The 24,962-nt window shown below is 47.8% G+C and overlaps 1 protein-coding gene across 1 annotated transcript in view; it reads left to right on the top strand.

The window, feature by feature from the left end:
* The window catches only part of LOC135260522 (metabotropic glycine receptor-like), a 70,782-nt gene that overhangs the window by 29,753 nt on the left and 16,067 nt on the right, over nt 1-24,962 (top strand). The window contains exons 4-6 of the mRNA XM_064345804.1: nt 5,325-5,542; nt 7,140-7,208; nt 24,082-24,191. Coding sequence (XP_064201874.1) covers nt 5,325-5,542; nt 7,140-7,208; nt 24,082-24,191 — 397 coding nt within the window. The remainder of the gene's footprint in view (nt 1-5,324; nt 5,543-7,139; nt 7,209-24,081; nt 24,192-24,962) is intronic.

Below are 24,962 nucleotides of genomic sequence, written 5' to 3'. Positions count from 1 at the left end.
GCATCCGACCGCATCAGTGCTGCAGCATGAATACAGTATCGGATTGTGCAGAATATACAAATAGCTTCCGTGACCGCCCGTGACAGTGCATTTGTCTCCTCGAAGCCTGAGCCCGGGCGACCGGTCTGCTCCAGCCCCCGAGCTATTTTTCAAACGCTGCGTCAAATAAGAATGTGTCGGCTTCGTCGATAAAACTTTAAACGTTGGGAACACGGAGAGCTGAGTTATCTTAACGAGAGTCCGTAGAATCTGCGGGGCGGCGCTTTATCTTTCGTTGCTCAATTAACGCGGCACGTAAAAAGGAAATGCCATGGCAACGGAGAAGAGGTATCCCGTTTAGCGGCCGCTGAGGAGTCTGGGGCGTCTCGGTCCGGCGGGTTTAAAGCGGGTAATTAACTATAACGGGGGCCCCGTCTCTCTCCCGTCTCTCCACCAGTCGCACATCTGCGCTAACGAGGTTAACGAAGTTAACGAACGCGAGGGCTGAAGAGCCGTCTCCACGGAGACACAGACCGAGCTAATTATCCTTTTTCGGCCGGACGGGGAGCCGCGTGTCGCCCCCCCCCCCACCCCCCGCCCCGCCCCGTGTCGTTACCGACGCATGATTTTTTTTTTGTGATTTATTCCTCCTGATTGTCCCGTTAGTTTTAGTCGGGCGTTTGGGAGTGATGCAACGATGTCACTCGGAGTTCTCCGCGCGTTCCGCCTGGGTTTGCCAGTCCGGTCAAAAGCGGTCTTTTGCGATGGCGGTACTTGGCACATTCGCTAGGACTCTCTGGGGTCATTTAAGGAGGTAAAACTGATAAACTTGTACATTTTTACAAGTGAATAACTTGGTGCCCTTTGATGCCATCTTTCATTTGCTTTGAAATAAAAAAAAATTAAAAAAAAAAATGTTTGTAATGATGATAATAATTCAATCCGCTACCCAGAATTAGGGTGAACTCCTGTCCAGTATTTAGACTTGTGAACATTTGTAGACATGGGTTTGGATTTGTAGCAGCGTGTGTAGGCTTTTTAGCAGGGTATTTGCATTTGTACCATGCATTTGGATTTGTAGCCATCTGTTTAGATTTGTAGGATACATTTGTACCAGTGAATTAAAATGTGTAGTGGCATGTTTGGATTTGTGTGGCAGTGCATTTAAACGTTTTAACGGTGCATTTTGATTTTTAGAAGTGCGTTTAGGTTTTGAGAAGTGCTGCCCTCTCTTGGCTGGGTTTTTTTTTTGTTCCTTGGGAGGCTAGCCCCCTCACCCGACCCCTCCCCTGCCTGCCCCCACCCCCACCCCCACCCACACCCTGGCCTACGAAAAGCAGGTGACACCTTTGTGCACACTGAAGAGGTGAGGAGAGTGATGTGATTACAGACAGGAGAGAAAGAGAGGGAGAGAGAGAGCTAGAGATAGAGAGAGAGATAGAGATGGAGAGAGATGGAGACAGAGAGGGAGAGAGAGACAGAGAAAGACCGAGAGAGACCGAGAGAGAGGGAGAGAGAGAGAAAGAGAGAGATTCAGAAATATTCTGTTTCTGCTCTCCGGTGGGGAACCACAGACCACTGAATCCCGGAGGGCGTTGCTTCAGCACATCCTCACAGGAGACAGGAGACATTTTAGGAGTTTTTCTGCTTTTTTTTCTGTTATTTTTTATTTTTGAATCTCCTGTATGGAACGGAGAGGAAGGCTGCCTGGCCTGTAAGTCGAAGCATTGAGACATCTGGAGCGAATGTGTAATCATAATCATTGCACCTAATCATTTTATTAATTTCATGACATCATATTTCTATTTATAGCAGTACATAAAATATATAATTTTTCTATATGGCCATATCACATTAATCCACGCACACGCCACCCTAATGGACAGATTACCCTGCAATACATTATGAAAATGCAGACTTCTTCAAAAATATAATGATGTATACGTTTCACAGCAATGTGTAACAGTTCACAATATATGGAGTAATAATGTAATATATTTCCAGTGCCTTTGTAATATATTTTATGTGAATATGTGTTTATTATGTTCAGTGCCTGTAAGGACAGGCTGTTCCCTGTGTCTTGTGGATGTCTGGTCCAGTTATCTCCGGGCGTCTGTGACTCTGGAGAGGTTCTGGGGAGCCACAAGGTGCTGCTGGGTATTTGTTTCCGCCTTGAAAACAACAACAGATCCAAAAAAAACAAACCAAACATATGTGAGGTGATGCGAGTTAACTTGTGTAATAAACTGCTTTAATTGGTCAATTAAATGCTAGGTTACAGCAGGACACCGGCGGACCCTGCAAGCCTCCCAGAAGCAGGTTTGCCAGACCCCTTGAGTTTATCTCATGTTTGCAGAAGCGTTTCCACTCCGGGCATTGTGGGTAACGGAGTGCGCTAACTGGAGCGGACACAACGCTTGTTTTTTTTTAATCCAATCCAGCGCTGGCCAGGCAGAGCAGCGGCTGGGGAGAGCTTTCCTCCAGCCATTTCTCACACTTTAATGCCGTTTATTTAGCACGTTGGCTAAATCGGCTGTTTATAATACAGTTTTTTTTTTTTTTTTTTGGCTAGTATTGCAGGACGGTCCCGGCTAATTGGACACGATGGCTTTCTGCTTCCTGTCCCGAAGCAGCGCTGCTCCTGGATCAGCGCCGGCCACTTCCTTCTGTGGTCAGCTTTCAGCATCGGGAGAGACTAGGCTGATCCCAGATCAGTGGGTTGGGACACAGATTATTTACCAGAGCCCATCGTTGCACTAAATCCCCTTTAATTCCTCCTCCTCCTCCGCCACAAAAACTTTTTCAGATTTTTATTTTTATAACACTACCCCCTCCCATTCTATTCTACCCTGGTTTGGAATCTCCGTGCTGCCTCCAGGGTGACACCGCTCCCTTTCTGAAACGTAACGACCTGCAAGTCATAGCCCGAGGAAGAGCGGAGCTGTTTTCTCCTAAATCTTTCGCAGATTACGGTTCTTCCGTCAAACGAGACTGCGCCGTTTAGGGGCGGAACTGCGTGATTGGTCCCGTGACGTTGACGTGGATAACCTGACGCGTGGAACGTCACATTTCGGTTCTCCTCAGAGCTCGCCAGAGCCCCCCCACAACCCCAGACCCACCACCCGCCCCTTCATTTAACTTGAGATGTGATTGAGACTGGAGTCATCAGACCCCCAAAAAAAAAAAAAAAACTCACCTTTCACAGAGAAATGGTCTTTATTTTTATGTTTCTCTGAGCAGTCCCAGGGGCCTTAACACACTGTGCCGTGTTGTACATGCTTTGTCCTTCTGGCCCGCAGTCTCACCCGTATCCACATTAAAGACGGAGAGAGAATGCCCTCCTGGAATGGGCTGCGAGTCGCACGTTTGCTTCCCTCTGTTTCTTAATGAAGCCGTTGTTGGGGAGACGCGCGATTTGCATAAAAGCGCTATTAGAATTCGCATTAAAATGTGCGCATCAATCCTCGCCCTCTCGCCTCTGCTAATAGGGTGCGGGAGGCATTATCCGCTCGCTCGGTGCGATGCATCATTTCTGCATTATAAGTGCATGTTTAAGCACAAAGAAGTTCAGAGATTAACGCCGAGCCAAAACAGCCTCCGACCCGTTTCTGATTCCGTCTCTGTACCCGCAGCGAGGCAGGGACTGCAAACAAACTTTGTTTTCCCTGCTGGCAATTTAAAAAAAAAAAAAAAAAAAAAGTTTTAAATCCCGACTAGAAGTAGTTCTCTTTGGCAAGATTGAAAAGGAGAGTTTTGCAATTAAAGCTTGATCTCTTGCAGTGAATCTTGCGTGCTTATTGCTGGCTGCTGGCTGTACGTCAATCAAAATGAGTGACAAGAGGTGCTCTGTGATGTCATAATGTAAAACACTGAGAGTTCTGAGATTAGTCATTTGAGAGCTTTGGGCAGGTTTGGGCGATATTCTCTCATTCAGCACAACAGTACAAGCAGCAGATTTGTCATAATTTTATCTTACTTTTTCCACTTTCCATTTTAGTGTAGAATATTCAACGTAAGATAATAGCGGAGCATCAATTTCCCAAATCGTTGTTCCGGATTGAGTCCTAAACCGTGTAGGATTGAGCCTGTGCACTGTGGTAAATGTAGTCAATTGTTCTCAGAATCGCATGACATTGCTTTTAAAAGTTGCCTGCAGAGAGTTAGTAAGCGTGTAATAAGTGGATAATATGCTATGAAATAAGCATGTAATAAATTGATAATATGTTCTGAAATAAGCTTATAATAAGTGGATAATATGCTATGAAATAAGCATGTAATAAATTGATAATATGTTCTGAAATAAGCTTGTAATAAGTGGATAATGTGCTATGCAATAAGCTTCTGATAAATGAATAATATGCTCTGAAACAAAGTGTTGATGCCTTTTATGGGGAAGTGTGGCCAAATGTACTTAATTTCCCTCTGTTTCAGTGTTATGTGAAATGTAGGCCATGTTTGTCTGGTTCTGGTTTTTTTTGCAGGCGTCTGTTGTTACAGACCCCCCTGTACAGAACGCAATGATCACTGACTGTCCTTTCACAATGGGGATGGATGGGTCTGGTTCTTAAGAATGCCTAATATCATTAAATAACGAAGTTACTGTAATAGCTGTAAATTTAATTACGTATTGAAGATTGTTCACTACATCAGCCATAAGGGGGAAAAATCTATCTCGAGCTCCAGCTTTCATTTCAATAAAGAAAAAAAAAAACCATAATTTAATCAGCTGTGAAATGCCAGGGAAATCAGCGGAGATCGCTGCGCATTGTGGAATTATTCAGTACGAGAACGCGTGCAGTTGTCAAGGAAAGCGGACAGAGGCCTAGCCTGTCCAGAGTAAAAGAACCAGGCACCGTCAGGGTGACCGCATTGCAAGGAAGCGCTGTACAAATGCCCCAAATAAAATAAAACCAGACGCCAAGCACAGCTGATAACAGCCCGGTGGCTCCCGAAAACTGTGTCCTGGGACCCATTAGCGAGCGGAGGGAGAGTTCGAGGTGATTTACGACATCACTTCCTGTCTATTTTACGCACCCCGGTGCCGTACGGCGGCAGACTCCAGGAAGATTACACAGGCTGAGCCGGTCCGTTTAAGGAGGGGCGGCCCACAAACAGGCCCGCTCGCTAAGTGGGTCCTGGGCCGGCTGCAGAATTTGGGGAAGTGCTGCAGTAGACAAGAAAACTTTCACTGGGCTGTTTTGGGAGTTCTGTCCCCCCCCCACCCCCCGCAGCTGTGGAGCTTAGCACAGGAAAAGCTGCACCCAAAGTCCCGTAGCCCAGAGCTCCCATTTAAAACGCTGAGTTCCTGTCTGTGTTTTGCCCCCCTCCCCCGCCCCCGTCCACAGGGACGGAGAAGAACGGGGCTCGCCATCGCGGGGGGGTGACGGAGGGGCCGGCCAAGTGCCTGCCCTGCCGGGAGGGGTGCGCCTACTGCCGCGACGACACGCCCTGCCACGCCCAGCCCGACGACTCGCTGCGATTGGCCGTCATCTCCTTCCAGGCCCTGTGCATGCTGGGAGACCTGGTCAGCATGCTGGTGGCCTACCACTTCCGCAGAAACAAGGTGAGCGGTCCTGTAGTTTCCTTCTTTATTTCTTTTTGGCTGGACCGCAACAGCGGGGCCAGCCCTACAAACGCGAATGTCTGACTGAGTGACTGAGTGATGAAGTTACACCATTGGTCGGCCGAGTTATGAAGTCACACCATTGGTCGGCCGAGTTATGAAGTTACACCATTGGTCGGCCGAGTTATGAAGTTACACCATTGGTCGCCCGAGTTATGAAGTTACACCATTGGTCGGCCGAGTTATGAAGTCACACCACTGGTCGCCCGGATCACGTGCGTTAGGTCCAGCCATATACTAGGTTCTGACCTGGTTTCTTTTTCAACAAGCGGTCGTCCATTTATAGGCCTGGGAAACAGGGTTTTTGCGGAAGCTTTAACCTGACGGAAGGACTTAAATTAAGAACTTAAGTGCTGAGATACACAGGAAACCAGCAGAGGCTGTGGGCCCTTCAGCGGTGCAGTTTGAGATCACTGCTCCCAGTGAGCTGGAGATCAGTATTAGTGCTGGGATGATGGCCTTTGCTGTGGGCCCTTCAGGGTTGCAGTTTGAGATCACTGCTCCCGGTGAGCTGGAGATCAGTATTAGTGCTGCGATGATGGCCTTTGATGATGGCTGCGATGATGGTCACACAGTGCTGCTGCAGCAGTGCTTGCTTGTTAGAACCCTCACATTCAAGGCAGCTGGTCGTATCTCACGTCCAATGCAGCTGTCAGTCAACCTCACGAATCAGACAGAAAGTGCCACAGGGCGAAATTCGGGGTCAGAATTTCAGGGACAGCCGCCTCACAACAAGACGTGTCCTGGGTTTGAATCTCGGCTTGGGGCCTGTCTGTGTGGAGTTTGCATGTTCTCCCCGTGTCCGCGTGGGTTTCCTCCGGGTACTCCGGTTTCCTCCCACAGTCCAGAGGCATGCAGGTGGGCTAATTGGAGACTCTAAATTGCCCATAGGTATGCGTGTGTGAGTGTGTGGGTGTGGGTGCCCTGTGATAGGTTTGTGCCTGTCCAGGGTGTAATCCTGCCTCTTGCCCAATGCATGCTGGGATAGGCTCCAGCACTCCCTGCATCCCTGCCCAGGATAAGCGGATATAGATAGTGGATAACAATAACAATAATAATAAAAATTGTGAATGAGAAATTAAAATGGATATTGGGGCCATGGTATGGTCAAATTTAGAGCAAAAAACCTGGGCTCCTGTTTCTTCAGTGAATACGATGAGTACAGAGTATAGAGCATCACTGTTCCTGGAGACCTGCATGGTCTGCTGGTTTTCTGTGTTACTAAGGCTGTGGAGTTTATGGAGGGAAAAAAACGCTCAGCTGTTTAATCATACCCTCCCTCTGAGGTGTAGTTGTAAGCTGTGCCTTGTCTGAGGCGACCGGGGATGAACCAGAGTCGATGGACTCATCCACGAGCAGACATTATACACGCGATTATACACCTCAAACTGCTATGATCATAAATGTCTTCATTGCACTGTGTGCAGCACTTTTTAAAATCTCGATTGCAAGATTTGACTGCGAGCGTCTTGATTGGTTCTTATTTAATTACGCAGAGAATCCGAGTGTCTTGATTGGTTCTTATTTCATTTCGCAGAGAATCCGAGCGTCTGGATTGATTCTCATGGAAGCCATTTTGTTCGGAGCACTGCTGATGTACTTCCCTGTAAGTACACATTATCCCTCTCAGCTGCACTGTACTTTACTGTGTGTGTAATGCACTGATATACCCAACCGTAACACACTAGAACTGTACTTTACTGTGTGTGTAATGCACTGATATACCCAACCGTAACACACTAGAACTGTACTTTACTGTGTGTGTAATGCACTGATATACCCAACCGTAACACACTAGAACTGTACTTTACTGTGTGTGTAATGCACTGATATACCCAACCGTAACACACTGGAACTGTACTTTACTGTGTGTGTAATGCCCAGAGGTGGGTAACCCGGCTTCAAAGAGTAAAAAGACTGACCATGTATTTGCTCCACCACCATGCACTAAACCAGCTGATTCTAATTAGCATAACTCTTCAGCATGATAGGAGAACTAATTATTGTAATCAGCTGGTTTAGTGCATGTTGGTGGAGCAAATACATGGTCAGTCTTTTTACTCTTTCAAGCCGGGTTACCCACCTCTGGTAATGCCCCAATAACACCCCCAGCATAACCATAACACACTAGAACTCTTGTGTGGTGAGCGTTCTGAAACAAAATGGCTGCCTTGCATCATACGCTGGCTGTGGTTACCGTAAACTTGTCTTCTCCTTGACCCAGTGAAAGCTGCTGTATAAACATCTCATTATACGAACATGATCATGACGATTATTATTGTCATTATTACCATTACTATTATTAATTAGGAGTGCAGTAGCGATAGCAGCCATCATCATAATTATCCTAATGATTATGATTTTTCTTAATACAGTAATAAAAAATAATCACAATGAACCGGAACTACTACTTTTCATTATTATTTTCATAATGAGAGCGTACGCCAGCATGCTGTACCCATAGTGGCTCACGCTGTGATTGGCTGACAGGGCGGGAGAGACTCTCCCCAAATCAAACACCAGAGTTGTTTTCCACAAGCGGAGTGTCCAGCCCCGCTCTGCTTCCAGCCGAATCTCTGTTTAAGGCGTCATCCAGAGCTCTGTGACAAACGGCCGCCATTTTCCTGTAGACTCTGAGCTAATGGGGGAATAGTGCTTTGTGAGGCTGTCGAATTGCGTCATAAACGGAACTAAAAGAAATAAGAGAGGAAATAAAGGAAATCGGCACCGTTCCTCTGACTTTTACAGAAGGTGGGCTTTCAGCTGCAGAGAGTAGTCTCTGTGTGGAATTTGTTGTTGAATTATTAAACGGCCCTGAGGTTTCATTGTAATTTTTTTGGGGGGAATTGTGGGTACGACGGAGCTTTGACTGGAGTGTTTTGGTTTTGTTCAGCTCTGAATCTGGGTTTGTTTGCTGGGTCCTGTTCGCCAGCATTGCGGATGCAGGCAGCCAGTGCTCTTGCTTATAGCTGGGTCTGGCAGGGGCTGCTCTGTGCCGGAGTCTTGAGTCTTAGTCTAAATAATTTCTTTTCCTGGAGCCTGGACTATTTTTACCCATCCGAGCCGAGCTGAGGTGAGAGCGGGGGCGGGGGGTGGTATGGGATGGGGGGGGGGCGCAGCTTGAGCGTGGGTGTGGCCTACCCCCCCCCCCCCAGCCCCCCCCCCCGGTTCCACCGGCCTTCCGCTTGGCGGGGTTATGCATTTTTATTTTTATTTTATATTTTTTATTTTTGAGCATGTCACATGCAGAAACGTGGCTCCCCGTTGGGGGGGGGGGTGGTGGTGGGGGGGTTGTGTTGCCACTATGGTGAACCCACTGCTCTCTGGCTCAGAGAGGGGCAAGTTAGCGTTTGGGCACGGGATTAGCGCCCCCCCACAACGTACTCCCCCCCTTACCCACCTACTCACCCCCCCCCCCCCCGCCTCCTCTCCTGCTTCTGCTGCAAGAATAACACACTCCGCTCTCCTTTAAAAAGAGCATCCACCAGCATTCGCTGTTTGTTGGATAGAGATGGATAAAGAGAGACATTGATACATTGTAAAAAAAAAATGTACAAAACATGTATAAATCATTTAAATCATCGGGTGTATTGAGCCGTAAATATTTATAGCTCATGCTAATTTCCGTTGCATGTGCAGAAGATGTTTATTTGTTGTTTGTCTGATACAAATTGACATAAATTGAATTGTTAAACTATAAACGTTGGATTATGCTGTAATATTTATAGTTTATGCTAATTTCCAATGCTTGTACGCTACTGTTGAAAAATGTTTAATATTTCATTTTTGTTTGTTGGGTAGAGACAGATAAAAATTGACATTGATGCATTATTATAAAAAAATAATAAAGCAATGATTCACAATATTTTACTATAACATTTTATAGCTTATGCTAATTTGCTACGCCTGTATAGACGAAGATGTTTACTATTTAATTGTTATTTGTTTGATGAGAACAGATCTGAAATAGATAAATTACAAAAAAATAAAATAAAATAACACTAAAGCATTGTACTGTAACATTCATGGCTTGCGCTAATTTTAGAAGCATGGAAATAATGTAAAGGCAGTATTTCTGCTGAAGGTGCGGTGTGAACATTGGATTATAGTCCTTTTTAAATAGTGCAACTGTTTAAATCTTTCCTCCCCCATTTCAAATATAATTTAAATTGCCAACAAAGTGCAAACTACTGGGCCAGATCCGGTCCGACCGCAGTACCCTTTGCCCTCTCCGAACAGTGACGGGGAGGGGAGTCACTGCCCTTATTTCCTTATATAACATCATTAGCTTGGCTTTCTTGTGGGAGACGCACCATAGACGTCGTGTCGGATAGCAGTCACACATGACCGGTTTCCATGGCGTCCACGTGTGCACAGTGCTAACCTTGCTGAAACGCTGATCGTTTTTATTTGCCTCTATGGTACGTCGGCCTAGGGAGTTTCAGCCTGCTGCTTTAATCACGTTGTGCTTTCGTTCAGTGAAACGCAGTCATTTTCAGTCAAGCAAGTAGACAGTGATGCTGTATATCAAATAATAAGTAGCTTAAAACAATATAGTATCTACTGCTTCATTTTAGGGTCAAGGTTGGGCATCATTTATTTTATAGCAAAATGTGTATTTATTGCTAGTGTTTTTTCCGTGTGTTTGCAGTTCTTTTTTAAGAAGTGTGTTGCCAGACGTTTTCAGCAAATTTCATAACCATAAAGAATTAGAGGGGAAATTGTCACAAACTGCAGGAAGATTCACCCCAAGACCTCTGAGAGACCGGTCGATAAATGGAGAAGCAGTAAAATGGCCGGTGAAATTGGAATGAAGAAATTGAAAAAAAGGAACTGTAGAAATGTAACTGAAATCCTTCAGAAAAGCTGAATCTGGGTCATACACTAGCCTCAGTCCTGTTGCCATAGAGCAATCAATAATAGTGACAGAAACTCAGTGTTTGTTGTATTAGAGAAAAAACATGCACACACACATAAACACACACTCACCTCACACACTCACATTCACCAAATCATGCACACACAATCACACACACACACACACACACCTAAACACACACTCACCTCACACACACACACTCACCAAATCACGCACACACAAACACAGACACACACACACTCACCTCACACACACACAAACACACACACACGCACCTAAACACACACACACACTCATACACACACAAAGACACCCCCACACACACACAAACCCACACACACCTCATACACACACAACACACACACACACACACACACACACTCACACACACACACACCACAGACACACACACACACACACACACACACAGAGGTGTGCTTTGTTACAGTTGGACTGAAAACCTACAGGTTGGTAGACCTCCAGGGGCAGGGTTGGTTACTGCTGCCCTACAGAATAGGGAAGGCATTAGATCTCTATGGCGGCTATCAAACACAGGGCCATTCATGAGACCCCCTGTGGCCAGTCAGGCCTGTGTGTTCAGCCTCCTTCCCGCTGAAATCCCGCCAAGCCGGGCTGTGCTTTATGCCCTCGCCGTTCTGCAGTCCTGTTTCTTACCGCTAAACTCAGGAAGGTTCTGGGTTCGAATCCTGGCCACGGCCTTTTCTGGGTGGTCGTGTGGTTGTTGCTCTCTCCGAAAAGTTTGATCCAATGTGGGGTTCCTCTCCTGCCCAAGATTACTCCAAGTTTCCTCCCACAGTCCAAAGATGTGCAGCTAAGGTTAATTGGAGACTCTGATGGTGTGAATGGTGTGTGTGCCCTGCGATGGACTGGCGGCCTGTCCTGGGTGTATTTCTGCCTCTTTCCCAATGCATTCTGGGATAGGCTCCAGCCGCCGCCCCCCCCGTCCCGCGACCCTGACCAGGAGTAAGCGGGTTTAGATGGTCGGATGGAATTTGATGTAAAGAGGGGGGGGGGAAACAAAAACAGAGATCAGTGTTTTTTTTCGGGAGCAGAGGGAGTTTGGCTGCGGGGGGAAGCAGCACGTTTGTTTTACGCTGTATTTCAGCTGAAAATCAGGGTCTTCCAGCGCAGACATTAATTAATCAGCAGATTTATTTTTATCGCATCGCGCCGGGTCTTGATGGAGGCGTTAAAGATGCATGGGGCTCAGCACCAGACCAGATGCACACAGCAGTTTTAATCGGGGGGTTGGGGGGTTGGGGGTGGGGGGTGAAGGGGGGATCATATATTTTTGGCACCATCACACACTGTGATGCCCAGAGGAAAGAAGGAGGCAATAGGGGGGTGGAATGCTGTTACATTAAAATGATAAAAATATTTTAAAGATACTAAGTATAACTGTAAGAAGTATAACAGCCCTCCACAGTCCAATTTTTGTTTTTCTCTTCAGTCTAAAAATAAAAAAAAAATGTTATTCTAATAGAGAGAAAGCAGACAAGCTTGCGGATAGAGAAAGGACCGCAGCTCAGAGAATACCAATGCTGGGGGGGGCTCTTATATGGACAAAAAATTGGCCAACCTGCACGCAGTGTCTGCAGGTTTAACTCCTGTCCTGGAGGGCCGCAGTGCCTGCAGGTTTAACTCCAGTCCTGGAGGGGTCAGTATCTGCAGGTTTAAATCCAGTCCTGGAGGGGGCAGTGTCTGCAGGTTTAACTCCTGTCCTGGAGGGCCACAGTGTGGTGCCTGCAGGTTTAACTCCAGTCCTGGAGGGGGCAGTGTCTGCAGGTTTAACTCCAGTCCTGGAGGGGGCAGTGTCTGCAGGTTTAACTCCTGTCCTGGAGGGCCACAGTGTGGTGCCTGCAGGTTTAACTCCAGTCCTGGAGGGGGCAGTGTCTGCAGGTTTAACTCCAGTCCTGGAGGGCCGCAGTGTCTGCAGGTTAAAGTCCAGTCCTGGAGAGGGCGCTGTGTCTGCAGGTTTAACTCCGGTCCTGGAGAGGGCAGTGTCTGCAGGTTTAACTCCAGTCCTGGAGGGGGCAGTGTCTGCAGGTTTAACTCCAGTCCTGGAGGGCCGCAGTGTCTGCAGGTTTAACTCCAGTCCTGGAGGGCCGCAGTGTCTGCAGGTTTAACTCCAGTCCTGGAGGGCATGTCGCGGTTCTCAGTCGGAGCCGAGTGTCTGCAGGTTTAACTCCTGTCCTGGAGGGCCGCAGTGCCTGCAGGTTTAACTCCAGTCCTGGAGGGGGCGCTGTGTCTGCAGGTTTAACTCCAGTCCTGGAGGGGGCGCTGTGTCTGCAGGTTTCTGTGTTTTCCTTTCAATCAGCAGCCAAGTTAGGCCTTGGAAACAACCCCATGCACTCTTTACCCAATCAGCTGCTTAAAATGAGTTTTTAATGTGAAAAAACTACAGCAGATACAGTGCGACCCTCCCGGATTAAATTCGGGGACCCCTGCTCTAAACCCAAACGCAGCTTTTCTCTCGGCCCGTTCCCATGCCGACGGCGGTGGGGGCCCGTTACCGGGCGGATTTTGCCGCGTCAGGGATCTGGCTGTTTAGCGGCTCCTCGCAGATTGGGAGTGACGGCGCTGAGCGCACGGGGGACTGCTCCGCACCGCCGGCGGGTCACCGAGCGGCGACCCCCGTCCGCGCAGCGGCCGCTCGTTAGCCTCTCAAGCAGCCTCTCAGCCCCCCCAACCCCCCCTCACCCCCCCTCCCCCTCCCCCTCACCATCCCCCTCACCATGGTGCAGAGACTGGGAGGGTAGAGAAAAGAAAGGCTGTGGGCCCTGGAATATACTGGTCTCCACAGCACTAAAAAATATATGTGTAGCGGTAAGCTGCAGCAGCGCAGAGTTGGCGGGATTTTATTGGGAGGGGGGGCTGCACACACAGACCTCACTGGCCACAGGGGGTCTCCTAAAAAACCAGCAGGCATCGGTGCTACCCACTGCACCTCCACGCTGCCCATTGACGTCAACTTATAGGTTTATTTTAGGTTTGTTGTCACATGAGGTTTGTGCTCTTAAGTTCCTAGCGTTGTTACTGATGTTCTCTGGCTGGTAACCAGCTCCTTCGGTTTCTGAATCGCATGACAGCTGAGGGAATTAACGGTGTTGGTATGGGTTTACGAGAAACTTTTGGTAAATCTTTTCTCTGAAATGACCTTCATAAGAGCAATGTAAGTTTTTCCATAAACCATTTATGACTGCTTATGTCAATGGTAACAAATAGGCATATAGTGGTCACCACTAGTCCTGGTAAAGTCAACAAGCACAAATTGGAACATGGTTATAACACCACTGATGTAGAATCAGTGGTGTTATAACCATGTGCCTATTTGTGCTTGTTGACTTAAGCATTCATTAATGTTTATGAGGTGCTTATGAAGGGGTTATACATTCCTATGTAGCACCATTCATAGAACATTGTACCATGTTCTCATTGCATGGGGCACTTCTTAGCGTCATTTAACAAACTGCATTGTGGGTAACGGCTGTGTTCTCACTGGATGATGTAATCCAGGAGTCTTTGTAAGGCCCCAGATTATTAAAAAATCATGCAGGGGGCTGGTAAGCCATGCATGAATAAGATGTAAGATGCACATGTGTGTGTAAACACAGGAGACGCATCGTTAATGTGTTTACTTGCTATTCTCCCGCTATTGGGAGATATGCTGACTCTGGGCAGATAGCGACAATTTTCCATACATCTGAAAGTTTTTGTTTTTCTCACTGACAAAAGGTAGTCTGTAGTGAGCCAATGACAGGCTACGTTTGGCCTTTGTGCTGCCAGTTCAAGTCCTGGTGACAAAGCTTGTCAATGCTTTGCCTCGCAGAGAAATTTAAAAAAAAAAGGCTTTCGGAATATGGAGAAGTAAGAAATAAAGGTGTTCGGTGAAGATGAGTTTGAATTTTCACACCTTCTCTGGGGAAACAATGCAGGTTATATATGGAAAAGGACAAGGTGTGCTGTCGGGGGAGGTGTTGATTTAATCAAATTCCGATGAGCGCTATGTTTTCAGTATTATTTATTTATTTTTTATTTTTAAACTGTTCCCAGTGCCTGTAATGTAATACTTGAGCCCATTGTGTAAAGATGCTGTGTGTTATTGGATGATGGATGGAGGGGATGCAGGGAGTTGGCTGAACTGAAAGTGGGGTTTTGACTGATGATGGGAGCAAATTTTTTGGTTTTATGTCCGTTGGACGTGGGCTCAAAGACGTACTTTTAGTGATGTGCCATTGTTGAGGCAGCTCATAACATACTGATGCCCTCTTTCCTGTGCACAGCGGGAAGCATGGTGTTCTTCAATTGGCTATTTTTCATGGGAGTCTGCTGGAATGAAACGCTAGCAAAATGACCTCTTTAAGTCCTGAGCTCCCATTGGCCGAGGTGCTTGGGGGGGGGGGGAGGGGAGCAATCGGAGAGGTTGAGTCGCCATACTGTGTAATCATCAATTCAGAGATGATTTATGCGGCCTTACCTTTCATTTCATACCTCCTGTATGTCCTGTTTGCAGGTATAAGCTGTTTTACTTTGGGGTACTGCCAAGGCGAAAATTGAAAAATTGATGAAATGTTAAAATGGGTTTCAGATTACTGTCAAACGCGGAAAGTCATGAGAGGTAGGGGGGACTGGAATGAGGCAGTTGGCTTTTTTTTTTTGCGGCGTGCTTTCCAAACGTCTCTTTTCAGGGGTCAGTTAAAGTCAGCGCGGAACATGAACTGAAATGAAATGAATGGATTCCTGCTAAATGCTAATTGCATGTAAATGTATTCCCTGAACTGATGGTATATAATAGAGTTGACCCTGTCTGTGGTGGAAGCACAGGATAATGCCACATATATTTCAGTGTGAATTTCAGGGATTCCTGAGATTACAGTGCCATGAAAAAGTAATTGCCCCCTTCCTGATTTCCTGTATTGCTGCATATTTGTCACGCCGAATGGTCTCACATCTTTAGACAATGCTGAAACTGTGTAAACACAAAACGCATTTTAAAAAATCATTAAAGACCCCATGACACTCATCGCAAAAGAGTAGGGGGTTCCCCGGTGTCCTGGCTAAACTCCCAATCTGGCTTTCTCTTAACCTGCCACGACCTAATCATCCCCTGATTTAATTGGCTAAAAATGGCTCGCTCCCTCTCCACCTCTGCTGATGTGTGGTGAGCGTTCTGGCACAAAATGGCTGCCGTGCATTCCCCCAGGTGGGTGCTACACACTGGTGGCGGGTGAGGTGAGTCCCCCCCCCCCCCCCAATTTCACTGTAAAGCACTTGGAGCTTCTGGGAAAGTGCAATATAAACGCAACGTGTCGTTCATTGATTCGCTCAGTAGCGGGAGATTTTTCCGGGCCTTTTCTCAGTAAGTGGACACGCTGCGGGGCTCAGTCTGGTGACAGGGGGGAGATTGGCTGAGTTACAGCACCAGGGGGTTTTTAACTTCTCCAACAAATTCCGGATCATGATCTCAGCTCGAATTCGGAGAAGTTTTATAGCTGCGGTTTGAGAATGGTGACAGGGCGGGGCCTGGAACTAGAGTGTGGTTCCAATAGAACAGACGCCAAGGCTGGGATTGAACTTGTATTTGTCATTTATGTTGACTGACATGTAATAGCAAGAGTTTCTCTTTTTTTTTTTTTTTCCTTCACCAACACAGTTTGGCAAGTTCAGCCATCACTAAAATTAATTTCAAAAACTTTGTGAAGAAAAAGTGCTACACTTGTCTTTGAACTCAAAAATTAAGGACACGCATTGATTGAATACAGGCCTAAACCTAGATGTAATATTTAGAGTAGGATATTGCTGTCTACGCGAGCGTAGCATGAAGTGCGAACAGGATGAGAATTAAACATTGATCTGAATTACGCTTTCTCACACATTTAGATTTTTAATATTTCATGTAATGCCTGGTTAAATGTGTGTGCCTTTGTGTGGAAGAGTGTATGCTCATTCTGTGTCCCTCGAACAGAACAATGCCTGCTCTGCAATATGCTGCAATTTCTGTCTGTCTCTTGCAGAGAGAGTGGGATCTGTGACCCAGTATGAAATCTGGTTGAATGTGGATGTCATTTAAAAAAACATCCTGTAGCAGTCCTGTAAATAAGTATAGTAAATTATGTAAAAAACATTTTTTTTTTTTAAACTTTTAAAAAACTAGTGTCACTAACTTCATACGACATATCTCTGAACATGCAAAAGTGCTGGTCTATTCGCTTGTTCTCTTTGACCATTCTTTCAGTGTTCAGTGAGTGTTTCATTTTTTTTTTTTTTTTAACTTTTACCGTGAGCCCTCACGTGTAAGGGCAGCTGTTAGAGACAGCAGGAGAGCGGCAGGAATGTTAACGCATTGCAGGAACACCGGGAATGTTGATGCATCGCGGGAGCGTCGGGAATGTTGATGCATCGCGGGAGCGTCGGGAATGTTAGCGGCGGGAGAGTGCTGGGAATGTTAACGCATCGCGGGAGCGTCGGGAATGTTAACGCATCGCGGGAGCGTCGGGAATGTTGATGCATCGCGGGAGCGTCGGGAATGTTGATGCATCGCGGGAGCGTCGGGAATGTTAACGCTTCGCGGGAGCGTCGGGAATGTTAACGCATTGCGGGAGCGTCGGGAATGTTAACGGCGGGAAAGTGCTGGGAATGTTAACGCATCGCGGGAGTGGCGAGAATGTTAACGCATCGCGGGAGCATCGGGAATGTTAACGCATCGCGGGAGTGTCGGGAATGTTAACGCATCGCGGGAGCGTCGGGAATGTTAACGCATCGCGGGAGCGGCGGGAATGTTAGCGGCGGGAGAGTGCTGGGAATGTTAACGCTTCGCGGGGTTCAGGCTGGGCCAGGAGACCGGCTCCTCTGGGAGTTTTAAGAGCTTCTCCTCATACATTTTAAACATTCGGGAGCCTCTGCACAGGCCCTGTGACTGAGAGATATTTGAACACGGGTGCACAGGTGCACCCCTGCTCTCTGGAGAGAAGGTTCAGCTCTGAGATCAAAAGAGGTGACTTTACCTGGGGTGCTCCACGGGGGGAGGCGGGCGAGGGCATTGTGGGTAACCTCACTGAGAGAACGCTCTCATCCCCCAGGGGTAACACTGACATCAGGCCAGCTTCCAGGGAGGGGATCGTAGGGTCTGTAGGTGGGGGGGGGATTTCATGAAGCAGGATTACTGAGTTAGCTGAATAACTGTGCTGAGTGGCAGTGTACTCATGCGGGGATATGAGCATAATGATAATAAAACTTATGTATTTAGCATTTCCATATGACCCCTTTGATGTGGCAGTCTGCTCGGTCCACGAGCATGTGACTGGGCTTTTAAGGTATTTTGTTTACACCTCTAGCCCCACCCCCTGAATTGGACTCTTCTATAATCACAAGGACAGGGGTGGACACTTCACCCCCCCTCCCTCCCTAAGGCTCTAAAGGAATCCTCCACCATTGCCGGGTTAGACACAGTCCTCCTCTTTCCGCTTCACTTCCTCTCTGTTAAAGCGCTGTCAGGAACGCGAATCTCACGAAACGCTTAGTCCGTCTTCCGGACGAGACGTTAAACCGAGGTCGTTACATCGCATTACGTTTCGTTCATTTGGCAGACGCTCTTATCCAAAGCGACGTGCAATAAAGAGTTCCTGCCTCACTGTGGTCATTAAAGACCCCCGTGACAAAATTTGTGGGTCCCCCCCCCCGGTGTCCTGGCTAAATTCCCAACCTGGCTCTCTCGACCTGCCACCTAATCATCCCCTGATTTAAATGGCTGCCGGGCATCACCCAGGTTGGTGCTACACACTGTTGGTGGCTGAGGCGACATTTCCCCTCATGAGTATAAATGCTCTGAATGTGAAATGAGCACTATATAAAGGCAATGAATTATTAATTATTATTATTATTACTATTGCTAGCAGGAATTGTGGAACACACTGTGTGGCTGCTTGCCACAGTCAACACAGCACGAACTGGACGGCAGACCAGTGGGGCCTGCCTGTGCGCTAGAGCGGTGCTTTAACAGGACAAGCCACCCAGCAGCACCCGTATAAAACGCATTTACCGTCCCTTAAACGACGGAGTGCAGGCTCATCTCCAGGCTCACTGTTTCACGTCTTTGAAAGTATTTCAGAAGGATGAGAACAGAGGGGGAAGTTGAGTGGTTGACGGGGGATCGATGGGAGCAGGCCGAAAAGCCTGACCCTGAACGTGCAAGCGCTTCTTTAATCAATAAACTTTATTTATTTTCTGCAGCTATTTATCCCGTCTGTTGTAACCCCTCGATTGGCCTGTCTGTGGGCGACAGCCGCCCTGGACACCCACATCAATATCAGGGTCGGCCTCTGTTATGGAAGCTTTTTGGATTGCAAGATTAATGGGATAGTTCACTTTCTGAGGTTTATTATTTTTTATTTTTTTCAGTTTTAGTGTCTTTTGAATTGGCTCAAAAGACGCTAAAATTGGCTTTGAATTGAGACGGGGTTTTGTGTGCGATGAAGGACGTCTTCTGATGACCGGGTGGCTTTACATTGGCTGCAGGGGAATTTTGGGGCTTCGTGGTGAACAAAACCCCAGAACTTAAACTGTCGCTTTGTGGCCTGACAAACAATAACATCAAACATACCTGCACAAAAACGTCCATCTTAAACCAGCCTAAACCGGTCACGCTAGTTTTAGCTGTGTTTTGGACAGTTTTAGCTGGTCATCCGACTGTTCGCCAGCTGACCAGCCTATACAGTCCACCAGTTTGACCACCAGCTAACTTTGCCAGCTTAACCAGCTTTGACCCGCTAGAGACAAGTTAAGACCCACCGCGGACCAGCTGTGACCAGCTGGAAGTTTCGTCCAGTTTATAACCCGAGCTGGTCTTAGCTGGACTTTTTGAGCAGGGGACGATTCTAACATCTAACATTTTTTTTTTTTTTTTAACAAACATCTGAATTTTAAACAGTCTGAAATGGTGACAAAGAGACTCACAGGGCGTGCTTCTTAAACCATAACACTTAAAGAATAGACTCCTCTGTGTGAACAAAGAAAGCTGAAAAAAAACATTTGAGGGAGTCCTTAACAAATCTTACGCTGAAAAGAATGCAGTGTTGCCTGCTGCTGAATCAGGTCACAGCAACCTCCTCGTGGTGAGAGCGCTGCACCTATTATCACATCACAACTCCACGTTCTGGGTTGTGAGAGAACTTTTTTCTCCCCAAGATATATATGCGTATGGATTAATGCATGCTACTGTGATCATTTTGCCTTACACAGGGGATTTATGTACCTTATATTGCAAGTTATGACATTTCGTTTTTTTTTTAAAGTAGAGACTACTCGATTCATTTAGTAAGTCTGGCTGTTTTACAATGTGCCCCCCAACCCCCCCCCCCCCCAAGCTGAACTCTCAGCTCATTTGTCACAAAACTTATGGTACCCTGAAATCAGGGAGAGCACTGTCTATAAAAAGTGCTGTAATGTCTACATACCCAAACCAAAATGTATAAAACATAGACTTTAATCAGAGCTGAAGATCTGCACTTTAACCCTGTGTGAATTGTTTGATTACAAATCTAAAATGGTGGAGTACAGAGCCAAATCAAAAAGAAAAAAAAGTGTTTGTCCCTAAGAATATGGCGCTCTACGTACGTATGTCTATGTATGTATGTATAGAGCAATATCATGTACCCCCCTGCCAACACCCCCTACCCCTGTCCCCTGGGCTGGCACAGCACGCCCCCCCCCCCCCCCGCCTGTCTGGTTCAGTCAGTGCTCTCTGCTGCCCATCAGCCACAGATTCACAAGGCTGTGGTCACACGGAGAGGAGACATCTTTTCTGATATTGATAAATATGTTATATTTTAGGGCGAGTGGTTATAGCCATGGGAAATACTATACTGGACATGACGGGCTGATAATTAGATTAACAAAAGTAAAATCAGCGTTTTCTGCCATGCGTGGCTTACTTTTCATGCTGTTTTCTTTGTGTGTTGGCACTTATCCAGTGTCTGTTTGCTCCAAAGCCCAGCGGTTATTAGGGGTGACAGCAGCTATAATGAATTGTGTTTGCACTGCACCTTCTATTGATCTAAAATCACTTCACTGTGAAGTAGGACGTGAGTCTAAAAACACTTCACTGTGAAGGAGAGGGGACTCTAGAAGTGCTTACCTGTGAAGGAGAGGGTGACTCTAAATGCACTTGACTGTGAAGGAAGTGTCTCTAAAAGTTCTTCTCTGTGAAGGATATATTTCACAGTGTATTTAAAAAAAATGTATTTCAATGTATTTTAAACTGGTAATCATAAATAATATATAAATCACAGAAAAAGGGAAGAAACACACAAACACACATGAAAAAGATAATTTTTTTCTCTGGGGAAAACCTAGCAGCTAACATTAGCCGTATAGCAGGTCGTTGCAAAAAAAAAATAATAATTTTAGGCACCGTTGTGATTTGCAGCCGAGACTGTCAGCGATGCCCCCTGAGGCCAAGAACTACTGCTCACAAAAATACATAAATATAAACAAAAAGGAAATTTTAATTACAGCTCCACAGCTCCACAAATCATGGGTGCCCTTGATTGGCTTCCAAAAAGGATGCAAGAACCTGTCATTGAACAGTTCTCTCCTCTAATTAAGTACACTTTTTAAATAAAGTCTGAATCGCTGCAATCCCTGATTTTGAGCAGCGGTTGAACGGAGGACAGACTGGCGGGCTCTGTGGCCTGGTTTTCTGTGTTTGCCGAGGAAACGCTCCTTTTCGAGTTGGAACAAAAGTGTGACGTTAATAATATTGTAATGGATACACCCTTGGAAAAGTTATAGCGTGCTCTTGGACTGGGTTGTCGGAAACTCGAAAATCAGCTGTCACCGATCAGATCGAGCAGTGTTGTGTCTTTACTTGTTGCTCATAACTAATATGGATTGCATGTGTTTAGTGCCCTTCATTCCGTAATCCCAACTCACTATAGACCAAAGGGGGAAGCTCCTCAACCACCAGCACTGTGTAAAACCCACCCAGGCGATGAATGGCAGCCATTTTCGCCAAAACTTTTTTTGTTTTGCTTTACTAATAAAATAATAATCAGTTGCTTCTGATGAATCGTGTTCTCGTGTGGGTGGGCATGGTCCTGTAACTGCACCCTGCAATTCCAGCCAACTCAACCACTGACCTGTAATACACATACTAATGTAATACACTGTCATTGGCTGAATCTAAATGGTAAATGGTAAATGGACTGCATTTATATAGCGCTTTTATCCAAAGCGCTTTACAATTGATGCCTCTCATTCGCCAGAGCAGTTAGGGGTTAGGGGTTAGGTGTCTTGCTCAAGGACACTTCGACACGCCCAGGGCGGGGTTTGAACCGGCAACCCTCCGACTGCCAGACAATCGGTCTTACTTCCTGAGCTACGTCGCCCCCTGAATCTAGGGGGCGACGTAGAATCTAGGCTGAACCAATCAAATTGAAGCCAACTAATCCGACAAACCGTGACTTCCCTCCCCCAGATACCGATGAAGACAGAGATCATCTGGGGTGAAAACCTGATGTGAATATCCCAGTAGAGAAATTTCATAAAGTATCTGGACCGCGGTGAAATTAATGTACCGTATAACCGAACCCCATCTTAGATCGGGGAAAGAGGAACGAGCGAGCGAGCGGCAGCTCAGCGCTCCCCGGTATCAGGCTCGCGCGGAAGGAGCGCTCCCCTAATTTGCACGCTAACGAGCGCGCCGGAGAGGAGCGCCAGATGTTCGCCATGGCAACAGGAGGGCCCGGGCCGCAGATGTTCGGCGCGGTTTCTCGATCGCCGAGGACAGCCTGCCGGCCGCTCCCCCCTAAGTTTTGTCGCTCGTCGTCAGAAGAAGAAAAACAAAACTCCGGATAAGAGAAATGGTTGGGAGCCTGTGTGGCGTGCTGCGTTTTATTTATTTATTTTTTTTTTTTTCTGTTGGGCTTTTTTCAGCATTATTGGACAGAACCGTGTAGAAAGACAGGATGAGCAGGGGAAGAGAGAGGGAGAGACGTGCGACAAAGGGTTGCACAGTCGGGACTCGAACCGCTGACGTCGCGGCTCGCAATGAGCGCGTGGACAGTGCCCTACAGGCTCCGCCACGAGACACCCCCCCCCCCCCCGTTCTGCCACATTTTTTAACGGGCTGGGATCACACCGCGGGCTCCGCAGACACGTTGGCCTTACAGAAACGGCGTACCTCACACCCCTGCTTTACCCCCCCCCCCCCCGCGCCCGACACAACACCATAACAAGCGCCTTCGATGCGTCGCCGGGGCAGCAGTGCAGGGACACCGCGCGCAGCAGCGACTGCGGTGCGGTGTGGGGTGGGGTGGGTGTGGGTGGGGTGGTGCGGTGTGGGGTGCGGTGTGGGGTGCGGTGGGGTGCGGTGTGGGGTGCGGTGTGGGGTGGGGTGCGGTGCGGTGTGGGGGGACGTTATCATACTGCAGCGCTATCGTTCGCTCAGTAACCGCTGCTAACGCAAGCGAGCGATGCGTCCCGCGTTATATTCACCGGAATTAATCCGCGAATAAATCCCTTTCGGCGAAGACGGCGACTCCGGGGAGCCGGTCCCAGGCCGCGCGCGAGGAGGGCGCTTCCTTTCAGGGAACTTTACCGCACACGATGGCGAACAAAGAAACTTTAATGCCTGGCTCAGCGTGTCTCCTCATGAATATGTATGTGTGCCGAGATGTTATCCACTCAGCTTTGGGGGGAAAAAAAAAAAAGACTGAGGCTTTGAACTTGTGAACTACAACACGATTTACATCGCAAGCTTACTCAACACTTGTGCTGTGTCTTATTCTGAATGTGAAATTTTCTAACCGTTTTTTGTAACTGCTCTTCCAACCCGCTGCTTTTTTCAGCTGTTCCAAAAATGTTTTTTTTTTTTACAGCGCATTAAGCTTGTGATGTGAATCGTTCTGTAGTTCACTAGTACACAGCACCAGTCTTGAGTAAGTGTTCAGTAAGCTTGTGATGTGAATCGTTCTGTAGTTCACTAGTACACAGCACCAGTCTTGAGTAAGTGTTCAGTAAGCTTGTGATGTGAATCGTACTGTAGTTCACTAGTGCAAAGCACCAGTCTTGAGTAAGTGTTCAGTAAGCTTGTGATGTGAATCGTACTGTAGTTCACTAGTGCAAAGCACCAGTCTTGAGTAAGTGTTCAGTAAGCTTGTGATGTGAATCGTATTGTAGAAAGCGCCAGTCTTGAGTAAGTGTTCAGTAAGCTTGTGATGTGAATCGTATTGTAGAAAGCGCCAGTCTTGAGTAAGTGTTCAGTCAGCTTGTGACGTGAATCGTATTGTAGAAAGCGCCAGTCTTGAGTAAGTGCTGAGTGAGTGTGTGACGTTGTGCGCTGTGACTGTGTCCCTAACACAGGTTCTCTGCGGGTTCCTCAGGTGGTTGTGCGCTGTGACTGTGTCCCTAACACAGAGTCCCTGTGTGGTTCTCAGGTGGTTGTGCGCTGTGACTGTGTCCCTAACACAGAGTCCCTGTGTGGTTCTCAGGTGGTTGTGCGCTGTGTCCCTAACAGAGTCCCTGTGTGGTTCTCAGGTGGTTGTGCGCTGTGTCCCTAACAGAATCCCTTTGTGGTTCTCAGGTGGTGATCCTGTTCTTCGCCCCGAGCGTTTTCCGCTGCGTCCTCCTGCGGTGGGTCCGGCTGCTGGGCTTCGCCGTCGTCTACGGGACGGTCATCCTCAAGCTGTACAGGTGCGTCACCTGTCCCCTGCGCCGCGGGCTAACAGGCCGTGTGCCTGTACAGGTGCGTCACCTGTCCCCTGCGCCGCGCGCTAACAGGCTGTGTGCCTGTACAGGTGCGTCACCTGTCCCCTGCGCCGCGCGCTAACAGGCTGTGTGCCTGTACAGGTGCGTCACCTGTCCCCTGCGCCGCGCGCTAACAGAGCGTGTGCCTGTACAGGTGCGTCACCTGTCCCCTGCGCCGCAGGCTAACAGGGCGTGTGCCTGTACAGGTGCGTCACCTGTCCCCTGCGCCTAACAGGCCGTGTGCCTGTACAGGTGCGTCACCTGTCCCCCGCGCCGCAGGCTAACAGGGCCGTGTGCCTGTACAGGTGCGTCACCTGTCCCCTGCGCCGCAGGCTAACAGGACGTGTGTCTGTACAGGTGCGTCACCTGTCCCCTGCACCGCGGGCTAACAGGGCGCGTGCCTGTACAGGTGCGTCACCTGTCCCCTGCGCCGCAGGCTAACAGGCCGTGTGCCTGTCCGGACCCTGTGGAACCTGCGCTGGGGCAGCACGATGGTGAAGGGTCGCCTCACAGCAAGAAGGTTCTGGATTCGAATCCCGATCCGGCCCTTTCCGTGTGGAGTTTGCATGTTCTCCCCGTGTCCGTGTGGGTTTCCTCCTGGTAATCCAGTTTCCATAAGAAAATAGGCTAATTGGAGACTCTAAATTGCCCACAGGTATGAGTGTGTGAGTGAATGCTGCACGTGCCCTGCGATCGATTGGCAGCCTTTCGAGGGTG

The sequence above is a fragment of the Anguilla rostrata genome, chromosome 8 (genome assembly GCF_018555375.3).
Source record: "Anguilla rostrata isolate EN2019 chromosome 8, ASM1855537v3, whole genome shotgun sequence".
Taxonomy (NCBI): Eukaryota; Metazoa; Chordata; class Actinopteri; order Anguilliformes; family Anguillidae; genus Anguilla; species Anguilla rostrata.
This window is presented reverse-complemented; position numbering and strand designations above follow the sequence as displayed.